At 43.1% G+C, this 15649-nt stretch overlaps 1 protein-coding gene across 2 annotated transcripts; it reads right to left on the bottom strand.

Annotated features, from left to right (window-relative positions):
- Positions 1–225: 225 nt before the first annotated feature.
- Positions 226–15512, bottom strand: Plp1 (proteolipid protein 1). Of its 2 annotated transcripts, none has more exons than XM_041636797.1 (7): positions 15356–15512; positions 6817–7003; positions 5835–6096; positions 4615–4783; positions 4082–4155; positions 3202–3267; positions 226–2302 (listed from the first exon to the last, which is right to left on the bottom strand). In XM_041636797.1, exons 1-7 carry the CDS (start codon positions 15357–15359, stop codon positions 2231–2233), a joined length of 834 nt encoding a protein of 277 aa, XP_041492731.1. In that variant the 5' UTR covers positions 15360–15512; the 3' UTR covers positions 226–2230. The 2 variants fall into 2 exon arrangements, with proteins under 2 accessions (XP_041492731.1, XP_041492732.1); XM_041636798.1 differs by having other exon boundaries at positions 5940–6096.
- Between the last annotated feature and the right edge of the window lie 137 nt (positions 15513–15649).

Raw genomic sequence — 15649 nt, 5'->3', positions numbered from 1 at the left:
TCTCAAAGAACAATATTCAAGTTCAGACAAGCATTTATTGGGTTTCTTTGGGCAAACTGTTTGCATCCATTTCTTAGAGTCTTTAGGTATAAAAAGAAGTAACTTACATTTTTCATAGAAGTAGTGCGAGAACAACCCATGTGGCCTGAGGTATACACGAGCACCTTAGCTATAACGAAGTTCCTTGTTAGCGCGGTCAAACAGAACAATTCAAAGGACAACATGTTTGATTGAGAACATTCTTAATTTTATTTTCTTTAATTTTATAAAATACATTTTGTAAGATGAGTTTCTAAAAGTTTATTCTTTATGTTGTTAAAATCAAAATTCTCTATCAGAATTGAAGGAAACACTTGCAGTTGATTAACTCTCTTTGTACGTGTGTGTGTGCATGCATGTGAGGTTTGTAGGGAACAGCTGGTTATGTTATTAAATCAAAACAAAATAAAAGATAGAGATCATTCCACTTTCCTTGATCTTGATTGGTTTCTCACAGATCCTTTCCCCTCTCCTCACTCTTGTATACCCTAGTTATCTTACATACTGGCCCAAGAACAAGTCTTCACTGTCTTCTTATCAAGTCCTTCAACATGGCAGAAACCACTTTGGGGAATAAGGACGACAGAAGCCTGTAATGAAAGATCTATAATAACCTTTCCTTCAATGAAAATAGATCGGAGTTTTTTTTTTTAATTTTAATCCCAAAGTTAACAAATCCCAGATACTTGAAATCTGGGAGTTGAGGTTTCTAGTTCTTTCTGTCTGTCCTCTCCATGTCTCCAGATCTCCATGGAAGCTTACCAAATGAACGGCTGGCAGCTAGTACAATCTATTATGTGACCTATATATACACCAAGAAACAATAACTTCTACGCTAAGCCTAATTCTCAAAATGCCAAGATGCCATTAGCAAGTAAAGTCATTTGTCATTTGTTAGAAAAGAAAATACTAGACAGCTTATTCAAATTGAGATTCAAATTTACCAAGCCGATTTCTACAAATGGCATAATGCTTGTGGAAAATCCAAATAAATTCATGGGACTAGACAATTTGAAATATTTTTTTGTGATGCTTACTGTCCAGGTTTCTTTTTTCAAAAAGAACTGCAATCAAAACTCATTCTCCAGATCTTTCTGATCTAACTCCCAACAAGAGCTAAAGAATTGGAAAAGGTACGACATGAATCCTTCTGACTAATCAAGATCTTCAAATCACCTGCTCTAGTGAATAGCTAAAACCCCAGGAAAAGAGCACCATTGTGAAGATATGCCAGAGGCCAGAGGACACAATTAACCGACAGAGAAAAAAAAGATATTCTATCCAAAGAGTTAACTATCTTGCATCTAGCCGAGAGCCATCTTAAGCTACACCTTTAGCCTCCGCCAACTGCTGCTCTTTAGGTCACAGTCTTATTTCATGAAAGCTAGTTTCCTTCTGTTCTCAGCTCCTTGGAAACCACAGGGTTGTCATGGTAGCTGTTATCAAGGAGAAGGGAGTGAGCAGAGCCTGACAGCACTGTTTCTCTTCCTAATGCGGTGTAAGGACAGACTTTGCCCCTTTGTCTACACTGGGCTCCCTGATGCCGTAAGGTTGGTTGAATTAGGGCTTACATAGTCCACTGCCATTGGGGTCGGAGCTCTCTTTCTAAGGGTGAAAGATCCTTGCTTTGACCCCTGTCTCCCAGCTGCAGGAGGCAGATTTGGGCAAGTGCTATTGCTTTGCTAGCATTCTTTCCTTTGCTTCTGTCTTCAATGGAAATAGGAAGATAAGGGTGAGTTCTTGGTTTGGGGCATCAAGGAGAATATAGCTGGCTCCTATTGATGGCAAGGAGACCAAGGGCATTCCTGCTCTCTCCCTGAGAATCTTTCTTTCCGCTTTGTTTTTCTCAACGGAAATGCCCTTTGTGAAGGAAGTACATCTTGGGCTTTAGGAGATGCTCCCAAATTGAATTAGAGCTTTCGTTCCTCTGTGACTTGCAGCTGGAGAAGCGCCTTCTCAGGCGCTCTCCACTTCTAGCAGGAAGCAGCTGTGGAGCAAAATGAGCAAAAGAGGTACAGAAAAGGGAGAGTCCAGAGAGAGATTCATCACTGCAAGACTCTCCTTTCTTGTTATACTCATCAAGTAAGAAGAGGGCCAATCAGTGGCAAAGGCAGAGTTAAGACAGGAGACACAACACTGTAGGCTGTGTGGTTAGAGCCTCGCAATTAGACAGGGGAGTTTCTACAGGAGCTCAGAACTTGGTGCCTCGGCCCATGAGTTTAAGGACGGCGAAGTTGTAAGTGGCAGCAATCATGAAGGTGAGCTGTGGGGAACAGAAGAGAGAAGACGAGTGAGAGCAGAAAGAGGAAGTCTCCCTACTCAAAACCTTTTGTGAACGAGGGAGGGAGTGGAAGTAAAACCACAACTAAATCAAAGGATATGGTCTGAAAAAAAAGCCCCTCAAAACCATATCCTTGGCTTTTTCTACATGTGTGAATAGAAGTCTTCTATTAGACACTTAAACAATAGCCCATTCGCAGATAACCTAATCAATAAAGACGTATTCCACAGCTCAGTTCTGCTAACCACTGACCTTTCCTTAAGGACCCTAGCTGGGCCTATGCTGTCACATCAGCATGTCTAAGGGACTTGGAGCCATAGTGTTCGCTATCCACACACAGCTACTTCGTGCAGCAGAGCCGTCCTGTGTTTTATGCATCAACTGATTTTACAGACTAGAAGTGAAATCCTCCAGGTACTGAGGAGAATTCTGGGAGATCCTCCTTGTAGCTAACTGCTACCTCAGAGACTCGAGGTAAATCACCTTGCCCTTTAGTGCCTTAGCAATGAGCAGACTTCATTGGCACTGTAGTCGACACTACCTGCAGGACCCGGGGCACAGGACTGCAGCAAGTCATAACAATTCTAACGTGAGGAGGTCCTTCCAGTTTCCCCAAGTAATTAAATCCACTAGCGACTACAGAAGATGTTTAGACTATACAGGATCCTGGGATACAGCAAATCCTTTGAGAGATGGTTCCATCCTCTGCCAGTGTCTGGACAACCCGTGGTAGAAATATGGAGCCCCACGCCTTGCTGTCCCTTCTCAGAGCTTCCCTCCAATTTCAAAGTTGGAAGGAGTATCTCTTCTAGCCTCAGCCTAAGAGCACTCAAGCTCTCCCTGGAGCACTTATTTTCTAATATTATTTTAAAACAACTTACCAGGGAAACCAGTGTGGCTGCAGCACCCACAAATGCAGCAATAAACAGGTGGAAGGTCATTTGGAACTGCGGGAAAATGAGTGTGAGAGAATTATTTCTTATATCAGAAAATAAAAGCGTGATCCACTATAATAGTGAATGAAGTCTTCTGGACGGGTTGACATCTTGCCTGTATGTTATTTTGTGTCTCTAAGTTTTCACTTCCCTAAGCATCAACCTCCCATTTGCCTGTCTGTCAGCGCATCTCACACCTGCAGCATCCCAAAGACTCAGAAACGAGATTAATGATCCCACAGAAGTAATGCATTTCCTACAGTTGTGCCCAGGATCCCACATCCTAAAGTCAGTACTTCCTTTTCAAAGATGTTGTTTTTCTGACTTCTTCCCCAGGATTTGCTCTCATTCCCTTGCCTCCACGGCATATATCTGTTCTCGATGGAGCATTTTCTCTTCTTCAACTGTACTGATTTCACCTCTCAATGGAGATTAAGGAGTTCCACACTGAACGTATTTTATAGAGCCTATGTATGTCTTTATGCATGACCCATTCTCTTGTTAAGTTTTTAACCAAAATGAAGATTTTCATTTGGGAAATTTTACTAAAGCCATATATTTTTCTTTTAATGAGGGGAGTCTGAGAAAGTAAGATTTCTAATGCAGTTCTTGGGAAAATAGGTACTTTTACTTTTAATCTGTATGCTCACTGACTCAGGCATACTTAGCCTTTATTTTGTAGATGGGAAATCTGCTTATTCAAAGTTCAACAAGGAGATATTATAATCCTTGAAATTGATGGTCATGTGGAGAAACTTCTGTTATAGGCCAGAAATTCTGTGTTATTAGCCAATCTATTTCAAAATAACCTGAATCATTCACTTACCTCAGCTGTTTTGCAGATGGACAGAAGGTTGGAGCCACAAACCTTGCCAGGGAAAGCATTCCATGGGAGAACACCTAAGGCGCAAAGATGAACCAGAGTGAACTTCACAGGGCTAGAGGCCATGAGAAGGCCTGCTCCAGAGCCTCTCTGACTTCCCTATCCTGGCAGTAAGCCTGATATCGACAGTAAGTGTGGTCCTGCTCCCTAAAATTTCCATAAAGGCAAAGGTGGTATTGATAATGCTGAAATCTTATAGGATTGTAATGTGCTGCTTTGGGGGTTGGTAGCAGCAATCAGTCAGAGAAAAGGAGTAAGGACACCCAAGAAACAAATGAACGAATGAACACTGCCAAAGCTTCCATGTTCCCTTTCTGGGGTGGGGGAACCTCAGTTTCAGTGGAAAGAGATTAATAAACTAAGATGCATTTATTTATCATCTCAGGAGATTTCCAGAATCACCATCCTCCTCACCTGAGCACAAAACAAGTACTTCTATAGATGCCAGGGAATCTAAAGTTCCCCATCCAACTCACCGTACATTCTGGCATCAGCGCAGAGAGTGCCTATACTGGCAGAAGTCTTGCTAGGGAAGGCAATAGACTGGCAGGTGGTCCAGGTGTTGAAGTAAATGTACACAGGCACAGCAGAGCAGGCAAACACCAGGAGCCACACAACAGTCAGGGCATAGGTGATGCCCACAAACTAAAACAATCGACATAGGGTAGTTACAAATCAGCACCAGCTTGCAGATCCTGAAACACAAACTGGGAGATCCTGGCGTGGCATGTGCCAACAAAGTCAGATTCCAGGCATCCCCCTCAAATGAAATTAGTGAGCAGGGCAGTTCTGCCAAGTGTCATTGGCAGTGTCTCTTAGAGAACTGGCCCAGAGTGTAACGATGGGTAGGGGGAGTGGGTGGGAGTTGGAGTGAGGCGGATCCCTGGGTTAGAGGGGCTTCAAGGAATTTGGAGGGCAGAGAAGGTGTAAAGAAGTAAAAATAAAAAAGTCCTGAAAGAAAGTTGTGCCATTTTGTGCCTTAGGCTGAGCTTACAAGACATTCTTTGCCACAAGAGTTTTGTTCCCTAGTCACGGAACAATGCCAATGGGAGATTTAAATTTCAGAGCTAAAACCATTCTAAGCTAGCTGCTGGTCACAAAAGGTCATCAGCATACCACACACATGTTCAGACCCCAAAAGATCTTTAACTCTTGAAAAAAACAAGGCATGTCTTTCTAAAACATGGCTAGGCCAAAAGTAAGTGTGAAATATCCTGATGGAGCCTAACCCTCTCTGGGACCCTCAATAGTATAGGATCCCAGAACACTGTGACTTGAAGTCAATTCTTTCATTTCTATGGTTCACCCTCCATTTCAGGTTACATGTCTAAGTCTCAATTCCAAGTCTAGCATTTTAGATTCTTATATATCCGGTCCACTCTTGTAGTCCCTGCTAGGAACAAAATAAAGGGATACCAACAGATTGGTTAGAAATGGTCTTATTGTATAAAGCATCCTACAAAATTCATGCTTTTCAGTTTGAGATAAAATTTTCTAGGGAACCTTTGAAAGGTGAGGCTAAGCCGGCCAGGCACCACGTTCTTCCTGACCGTATCGTTCGGCTGTAGCCATCGCTTCCTCACTCAAAAGCCAGGCCTCTGGAGAGGACCCAACCTTGGGTGAGGATGAGGCCACAGACTCACGCCCAATTGTCTCCCGCCCCTTGTTATTGCCACAAAATCCTGAGGATGATCACCTTGTCGGGATGTCCTAGCCATTTTCCCAAACAATGACACACCCGCTCCAAAGAATGAGCTTGATGTTGGCCTCTGGAACCCCTCCCCTTCTGGCCCCCTGTTACCGTTGCGCTCAGGCCCTTGCCGCAGATGGTGGTCTTGTAGTCGCCAAAGATCTGCCTGACTGCGCCGGTGGTGTAGAAGCCCTCAGCCAGCAGGAGGGCCCCATAAAGGAAGAAGAAAGAGGCAGTTCCATAGATGACATACTGGAAAGCATGAATCCTGCATTGACAGACAGAAAAGGCCAGACAACTGTATTCAGAGGGCACAGGTCTTCTTGTCCATTAGTAAGGTAGATGCCTAGGTAGCTGGACATTTTTGAGAGAAACCACTAGGTTTCACTTGTGTTCCTTCACCTTTTCCTCGTTGAAGTAAATGGAGCCAGAGAGTAGGTGGGCAAAAGCGCGTGCTTCTCTTCCCCTTTTCTATTCCTTGTTAGCCTGCATCCTAGAGAACCATGTTTGCCCCTCCGCGCCGACCCCCCCCGCCCCCCCGCAAGTGCTACTGCAAAGGAAAGATAAGCTAGACAAGCCGGGAGATGCATGAAGAACTCTAGGAGTAGGGGTGACATCACTAAGCCTGAGTGCATGAAAACAGTGTCCGACCAAGACCAGGGCTCCACTCTGCCCCATCACTGGACCTCCACCTGCCACTGTGGAGATGATTCCAGCAACACTAAACATACCGAGCAGAAACAGGACCCTGCGTGAGCAAACACAGGGGAGCGAGAGGAGGCAGACCTCTTTTCTGAACCTGACATTGTCCCCTCACTACAAGCTTCCAACATGGCGTGGGAGAATCTGTATGCAGAGGGATGGTCAGGAATTCCAGCTGGCTCTACATTGGTGCCCTCCTAGTTACTAAGATGCTGATGAGTTTGGTACCTCCAAGACAGGGTGAGGGGAAGAAAAGACATGGGTCTGGGAGTGAGAAAGTACTTACACATTAATGAGATACTCATAGTCCTGGTAGTTTTTGGAGAAATAGGTCTCAATTAGCTTCTCTGTACCAGTGAGAGCTTCATGTCCACATCCACAGAACAGTGCCACTCCAAAGAAACACAATCCAGTGGCCACCAGGGAAGCAAAGGGGGCCCCCACCAGACATCTTGCACAGCACTCTAACAAGCCTAGGGAAGAAGGAGAGGCGGAGTCAGGTATGCATAACAGGTAACTCATGCACTCACACCCAGCCCTGGGCCGAGCAGCCCATGCTGCCAAGCACACAGAGTGCTTATCTGGGGAGTTCTAAAGGTGAACCTACAGCTTTCAGCTTTTGGAATGTGAGACTGACCCAGAATCATTATTTTGTCTCATTCTTAAAAATGAACCCTTACCTTCAGAACACAGACCATATGGGCTTTTAAAGGAAATCAAATAATTCAAGTAACAGTCCAGGGAGGTGAAAAGATTGACCCCTCTTTTCTTTCTTTTGGAGTCTGTTGACTTTGCTTCATTAGTCACCAACTATGGAATAAATGTGTGCAGCGCTGTCCATGGGATATGAAAACAGAAAGGTACAAACTGCCAGATTGGAATCCCCACTTTACTGAAGAAAAATGAATGAAATAGGTGTAATATTTTCCACCAACAATTCCAGGAAACCAAGTAAATGGCTCCTGAGAGTAAATATATCTAGAATTTGAAAAGAAAGAGTGCCAACCATAGATGTCAGTATTTTCAGACACAATCTGAACCGCAAGAGCATTCCAGGTGGATGGCAGAATGAAAAGTGCATGTTTCTGGATGTTCCCACACATGTATTTTTCTTAGTCTAGATAGAAGGGAGTAACCCAGAGAAGAAAGAAACTGACAGGGAAGGGTGCTTTTGCACACAATAATAATGAAAATAATAACAATAAGATTGCAGACTTGGGGCTGGAAAGATGGCTTGGTGGTTAAGAGTGCTTGGTGTTCTTCTACAGAATCCATGTCAGACAGCTCACAACTGCCTGTAACTTCAGTTTTGGAGTATTTGATGCCCTATTCTACAAAAATATATTTTAATAAAGGCTTGATTATTTTTCAATGCTTTGCCTGTTTGCTCCACTACAGCTTGTCCAGTTCCTGTACCCTCAAGATCACACTGAGATTCTGTTGGTAAGGCCACAAAGAGACTTTCTGTAATAGCCGCAGAAGCTTTCTGGCATGGAACTTGGGCCACGGGAACACACAGGGCCTGGGAACACAGGTGTCTTAAGGTGGTAAGAATACCTGAGATCCCAGACCAGGGAGCTCTCAGCCCTTGCCAGTGCTGCTGAGAAACAAGAAAGGTACATAAAGTAGTCACAGACTCTGGAAGTAGCTATGTTCCAAGTTCTGGTGTTCTATGAAATAAAACTGACCAAGTGCAAAGCAGATGACTGACTAGACAGAGGGACGTGTGGTTCCCTCTGGCCTCTTGACCAGATATGCAAGAAGTAGAAAAATGAAAATTAAGGTCTTTAATTGATAGTGTGTGCAGACATAGTATAAATTCAATATATGCATATGTGTATGATATATAAAATATACATACATACATATATTTAATAATGTGTGCATATACACATATATAGGTCAGTTGATTTTTATGCATCTATTCCTATATTAAGTGTACATACAATCAGGACATGTGTCCGAGAAAGTACTAGTCTGTGATAAGTATGTTGTAACTTCTTACCCCATTATAGAATGAAAATAATTTTCTAAAGTTTGAACTTTTATATTCATGTATTTCTCCACACCAAGTTCAATTATCTACAACAGGGTACCAGGGGAAATAAAAGTTCACTGCCTGATTCCCTTAATATGAGCTCAGTTTTTATTAAAAATACTTAAAAATGCTGTTATTTCCACAGCTAAGTTGAATAATGTCAACAGATGTTGAAAGATCAAATTATGTGTATCATGAAAAAGCTGGGAGGGAGGCATTTGTCCCTTTTATCAGAATCACAGAATAAGTGAGCCCTATTACCCACCATTCACTGAAAAGACAGCCTATCCTGGACTTCAAAGAGGTAAGGCTCAGAAGCCCAAGCCAAAATATGTAGCTGAACTGGGTTCCTTTTGCTTTCTCCAATCTCAAGCCCTCTATGAGAGACAATCGATTTGTAGCTCTGCCGCTGTGAGGAGATGCTGAGTTTACTCAATGTGAACTTTGCAAGAGAGGATGTGCACTACTGGCTTATGATATGTGTGCACGTGCACACTTGCACAGGTGTGTACAATGCATGAGTGAGTACGCCAAAGAAAAGCAAAACAGCTGAAACCCACCACTGTCTTGGGGGAGACATTCCAGAAATTGAATCTTCTTTTTATCATTAGGTTAAGATACTACATGTATCCAGTAAGTTAAGAAAAGCACTTGGAAGTAAACAGCCCCAACATTTTCATTCTCTGCCCTCTGAACTCCTCTCCACCCTCAGACTCTTAGACTCTTCTAGTAAAGGTCTCTAAAGCCTGAGGTGGGGGAGGGGAGGTCAGTGACCCTACTGTTCCCTCTCTCTCCAGCAAAGGGTCAAGCCTTGGACACAGCCCTCCATCACTTCCCTAAACAATGAAGCCTTGTTTCCTCCTGAGATCTCAGGAGCCTCATTGGTATTCTGCAAGGCCCTGCATGTCTGGGGGTGGGGAGGGGGGTCAGATCCAGTAAACAATGGCAGGACTGTTTATTTAGCCCAGGGTAAGGAGAGCTATCTACCCTGGCAAGTGGTCATCCTGTGCCCATTCACTCACCCCAGCTTTTTCACCAGGGCATGGCCTAATGGTGAGGCAGGTGTGATCGGGAATACAAGCTCTTGCCAGGCAAACAGAGAAATGTACTCAATGCTTTAGCCCATGCCCCTCTATATCCTCTACACTAGGATTGTTTCCCCCTCTTATCATCAAGTGATGAAACAAAGAATGATTTCTCATCCTGATCATTTGGTGGTCATCAAAATAACCAGAAAATGTCACATTCCATGTTTTTACTGGGTGAGAAAACTTTGGGAGCTACTCGAAATCACCACCTGATACTGTATCTTTTTACACCCATTTTTCTTTATTTTCTTAGATCTCAGATAATAATGTAACACCCCCTTTCTGCTCTACTGATGTTCAAAGCAGGAAACAAGGATATAGACTTTAGCAAAGTCTCTCTCTAATGTGGAATCCAACACAAATGCCCTGAGATAGATGTACTGCTGTTAGGTTATAAAATAGTTCACAACATCAAAACAAGCATCAGATGTTAAAGTCCTCAAAATTCAGATGAAATATTTGTTCTAAGGGCATTCAAGTTCAGCGGAAGTGAAGAATCTCAGCTAATCTGCCCAAGCAAAAGTCAAAATTTGAATTCCAACAAGAAAAAACTCAGAACATATAAGAGACTGTCTTTTCATCAAAGCGTTCTGAATAAAAGTCCACTGGGTTCATTTCCATTTTTCACAATCCAAGAAATGAACTTGGGAACATGTGAGCAATAGCCTAAAACCATAAGCTCTCTGTTTCAGAATACCTCAGGGTTAAGAGAGTTTTGAATGTTAAAAGGCATCCTGTCATTTCCCAGCTAAGTATAAATTGTGATGTAGTGGAGTCAGTATCAAAGAATTACATAATACAACTGCTACTCAATGAGATTTAAACGTCTCATTTTGATGACTGATCACGGAGAAAATTAATGATGCTTTCTTTTCCTTTGTGTTGGGGCGGCTTGAGGACACTAACATTAAATGCATTACTAGTAACACAGATGCTTCAAGAAATAGGAAGAAACTAAGAGTCCAAGTCCCTTTTCTCAGAAAGCTTCCACTCTTGTTTGGGAGATCAAATTAATTTCTTAAATGAAAACCAAAGCTACCTATTATCTAGTGTTAAAATGAATGTAACCAAATCCTGTGGAGAAAATATAAGTAAAGACATTAGTTAATAATGGGTTATATTCATCTCCAAATCCCCCAAACAAGCAAGCATGAGCAATCTGTAATAGAACATCCCTTTTCATCAATGTTCTCTGTCAGAGATCAACAGTACTATTGTGACTCTCAGATTAAGGCCCATCCCAGTGACTGTCCTTATTCTGATTCTTTAAGTAGGAGCCAAGTGCTCTAAAGCACTCCCTCCTTTCCCATGCCCCAGGCACACCTCAAGGACTAGCTCCATGACGGAAATTCAGTGTGAATCTGGGAACTCATCAAAGGGAGGAGAGGAAGGGCTTTCATAGAAAGGAATGGTAGAAAGAGACCAATTGTAGCCTGCACAATTCCCAGCTTGTCTCTTGAATCCAGCTGACAAAGGGAGAGATAGAAGAACCCTGTACAATACAGCTTAAACAACAGGCAAGCTCTTTGAGTGAGAAACTGGTCCCATCTCCCTAAGTCTCTAATCTGCACTGCAGTCTTCCCCTCCTCCCAGAATCCACCCCTTAACTTCAACCCACAAACAGAGGCTTCCTTGATCAGAGCCTATAGCCATTAACATGGCCAAGATGCTAGAACAGCTGTGACTGGTACTAGGGATAGATGGCGATCAGTGGGTAGGGTTCTAGAAGTAAAACAACAATTATTAGGAGACGACAGAGACAAAGACTTTTGCTTTTGGTTCTAGAAGTAAAACAACAATTATTAGGAGGCGACAGAGAAAAGACTTCTGCTTCTGGTCTCATCTTGTTAGGACAACGCCTTGCTTATGACTTTGTCTTTCCTGCATGATATTAGCATTTATAGCACAGTCAAAAGCTCAATAGGCACTGGGACATGAGACTGCAAGCCTGCTTGATAGTCAAGTCATACAGACAAAGTTAAATAAAAAAAAAAAGAACTCCAACCTCCTTATGGAACAGGTATTATTATCACTGCTGCTTCTACTAGTGGAAACTACCGCTACAACCACCAGGAACCGCATTTGGTCCACCTTACTTCTAATGTTCTTTTTCAGAAACTGACTAACACACACACACACACACACACACAGAGAGAGAGAGAGAGAGAGAGAGAGAGAGAGAGAGAGAGAGAGAGAGAGAGAGAGAGAGAGTCTCTACCTTGTCCAGTTGTGGGGAAATGAAGAACGATCTGTCACTAGAGACAAATGTAGCCATACCGTATGCTACCAGATCTCCCGCTTTCCTTGGTTAAAGTGTGAAGCTGACCTGCAGAACCTCACCCTCTTCTTTGGGATGCCATTGGCTCTTTTTCAAAGCTTTGCACAGCAAAGAGTTCTGAGGTCATTGACAGATTACTCTTAAGTATTTGGCAAAGGCTAAGGAAAGACTTGCTTGCTGAACCTTTGATGTAACTTTGACATTGGGTCTGTGAATGGGAAAAGATGAGAAAGTTCTGTTCAGTGACCATGGCGTATGACCTTTCCTTATCAGCTTATGGCCCTGACATGAGCTTTTCTAAACCTAAAGTTCCATGGGCAGAGATGGTATTTGTCTTTTTCTTTTAAGACTAAAGAACTGTAACCAAGGGATGACTTTCAAAGCTATATAATCAATCAATCAATCTCTCTCTCTCTCTCTCTCTCTCTCTCTCTCTCTCTCTCTCTCTCTCTCTCTCTCTCTCTCGCGCGCGCACACACACACACACACACACACACATACATACATACACACAGACACACACACCAAAGGACAGGGAAAAATGCGTCACTGGTTTGGGTGGGGCCTGAAGATGTTCCTACCCCCTCCCTAGGTTAAAGATGTTACTACTGAGAGCTCCAAGAGAACACTATTGTCAGGATGTGAACTAGATTTCTTGGTGTCCTGGCTGAGGGCCAAGGTGAAGCCCTTCAAAGCAGGGCAATGGCTTAATCTCTGTAGCTTTTCAAGAGCTCCTGGCTAGGCAGAGCCAGATAAGAAGCGGTGCGGTGAAGGCTAGCTACCCTTTATCATTTCAGTCTCTAGGAGGAGTCAGTTAGCATGCCAGTCAAAATCTGCGGGCACTCTGTGATGCCTTCATGGGATTCAGATAGTCTTCAAGTACCTGGCAGAACTCAGCCTCTGCTCTGCCTCCTCCACATTTTGTACTTCCAAGCTACTCTTGGAGGGAAGGAAGCATTGCAGTCTGGTTGCCAGGGTAACAGCCACTGTTCTCGGATGACAGCAAGCTTGAGGAAGTGGATGTTTTGCTGCTCAGTGATGGCATTGTTATTGAGCAGAAAATATCCACTATGGCTCTTTCTCATTTCCATAGTTATTCCAAAGACTCATCTGAAGCATCTCCCTGCCAAGTCTGAACAAGGTTTTAATAAGCCGCTACACTGTCTGTAAACCTTTTGTTCAGACACCACTGAATTCAGTCCTTGTCATTTCCAATCCTAAGAAATTTTGTGGTTGAGGTAATAAGCTGCCTGTTTCTGGTGGTGATTAAGCAGAGACTTATATATGTTTAATTTATTGTCAAAGAAATAAATTCTGCATTGAGGGCTGGCTCACATAACTTTTCTGAATGAGTTTCACTATGTTGTCTAGCTGGCCATTTCTAGTGATCCTCCTGCCTCAGCTTCCTAGGGTGTTATAGGTATGGCTTTACCTCAGATAAGTTCCAATGTTCCTTTCAATTCCAGATTCTATGATTTGACTTGCCTACTGCAATAGTTAAACAGCAGTGCACTCCACAGCCGAAGCAATAGCACGTCACTGTCTTGTCAGATATGGTTGAATAGTCACACTGCCTCAGATACTGTGTTATTGAGTGACTGTGGAGGCAATTGCTACCCCATCATGTATCCCTAGTACATGTATTGTTTACCTAAATATATATCCTTAGTGACACCTGTGTGTGTGTGTGTGTGTGTGTGTGTGTGTGTGTGTGTGTGTGTGTGCGCGCGCGCATGCGTGCTGACCTTCCTCTGGAGGAAATCATCTGGCTTCTGTCATTTTCTTTCTTCTTGTCTTTTCTTCAAGGCTTTATCTCCCAAGGAATTAAGATTCAACTTGCACTACCTCTCTATTTGGAGGGAACAACTTACTCAATCAGCTGCACTCACAACAGATAGGGTTGCTGGTCCAGAGCAGAAATTGACTTCTTCCCACAATTCTTTTCACCTTGCTGCATTCGGGTGATCAAATGGTTCTTATGCAAACATACAGGGTGTGCACAAAGAAAGCCCAACAACCTTGGAAAGAGGAAGCACCAGCCTAGATATGCATTGTTACATAAGAGGTGGTGTCATGAGAATTTACAATGGATACAGAACTTGTCTAATCGACGGGACTGCCATAGCATTCTTACTCCATCTTCCACCCTGCAAGCAGACAAAACAGTTATTGCTGCCCCTGTCTTCCAGATGATGAGGTGGTGATTCATGGTGACATGCCCAATTTTGTGGAGTTCATTAGAGACTGAGCTATTTGGACTTCTAGTCTAGTATGCCACCCTCTTTAACTATTCTACCAACATATACGCTGCTAACAGCTCCCTCAGTGACTTGAGATGGGAAAAAACCAAGGTTAACAACAGTTCAGTCTAACTGAAAAACTACGTCTGTGGATCCTATCAATTTACTGGCTACTATGTTGCATGCTGACTACACTGGGCAATTGAACCTCTTTTCATTCAGGATGTGTTCAAGATGCTACTTTTATCTTTCCCAAGCATGAGCAAAATGTACATTATCTGCAGCATCTTGCCTAGGCAAAGACCCTTATGTTGCACACACCTTTCTCTGAATAGACACTGCTGGACACCAGAACTTCACAGCTTCCATACTTATGGAACATAGAAAAGCCCTCCAGGCTCAGCCAACAAGAGCCCTGAGACAGAAACCATCTTGTTACAGCAGGGATTCAGGCTAAGTCCATGATACTTACTAGAAATGTTGAGCTGCATGAAAATACACACACACTCACACGTGTGCACACACACACACACACACACACACACACACACACACACACATACACATACAATCCATATCTATTCCTGATAGATATAGATTAGACATAGACAACAGTTAATCCATATATATTGACAATGGTAAAACTATTGTGGACTGTATTTTCATTTTCTGAACCTGGAATGCCCACCATAGGCACTGCCATGCCTGAGTTCAATTTTCCCTATTCCTCCGTTCCATTGATGCCAAACAGGCTCTGAAGTTTGTATAGTGGATGTGTGTATTTGATACATCTGAGGATTAGTCAATGTTCAAGTTGCCTCCAGTGGAACCAGGGGTTCCAGATAACCCCACCATAACCAGGTCCTTAAGATCAGTGGAAAGGAGAAAGCAGAAGGGAAGTGAAAGGGTAAGAAGCCACATGGTCGCATCCATCCTGCTGGGCATTCTCTCCAAGGATCTGTGGGACTTCATGTGTACTGATGGAATTTGTTGACAATAAAGCATTATGCTCAGTACAGCAGAGAAGGAATTAATACAATTAAATGTTAAAGAATTAAAACAGAAAACAAGTGCCAAAACACAACTTATTTAAACCACTAGAAACCCAGAGCCCCAAAGTTGAAAATTCTCTTTTGAATTCCCGTGCCTGCATCTTTGCTACTAAAGTTTTTGAGACTCACCCATGTCTTTGGCACTCCGACTCCAATTGTAGCCTGCTGGCTAGTCTGCTTTGCGACTGACTTTGTTCAGCTGGAAGGATCCTGGTCTCTCCAGTCTCCTTCTTCTGTCCTTTACTCTTTCTCTCTGAGTATCTTTGTCCTCTCCTCCTGAAATGAAAAGGGCTCTCTGATTGACAGCCAAGCCCCTTAAAGAGACAGGCTTGCTTTCCTCCTCCTCTCCTCCTCCCCTTCTCCTCCCCTTGTCCCCTCCTCCTTTGGGATACTCCCTTCTTTAAGGGCTCCATTTTCTCTTTC

The sequence above is a fragment of the Microtus oregoni genome, unplaced genomic scaffold (genome assembly GCF_018167655.1).
Source record: "Microtus oregoni isolate MIOR12 unplaced genomic scaffold, Mior012 000050F_006, whole genome shotgun sequence".
NCBI classification, from domain to species: domain Eukaryota; kingdom Metazoa; phylum Chordata; class Mammalia; order Rodentia; family Cricetidae; genus Microtus; species Microtus oregoni.
Note: the sequence above shows the minus strand (reverse complement) of the source record. Positions and strands in the feature narration are given on the sequence as shown.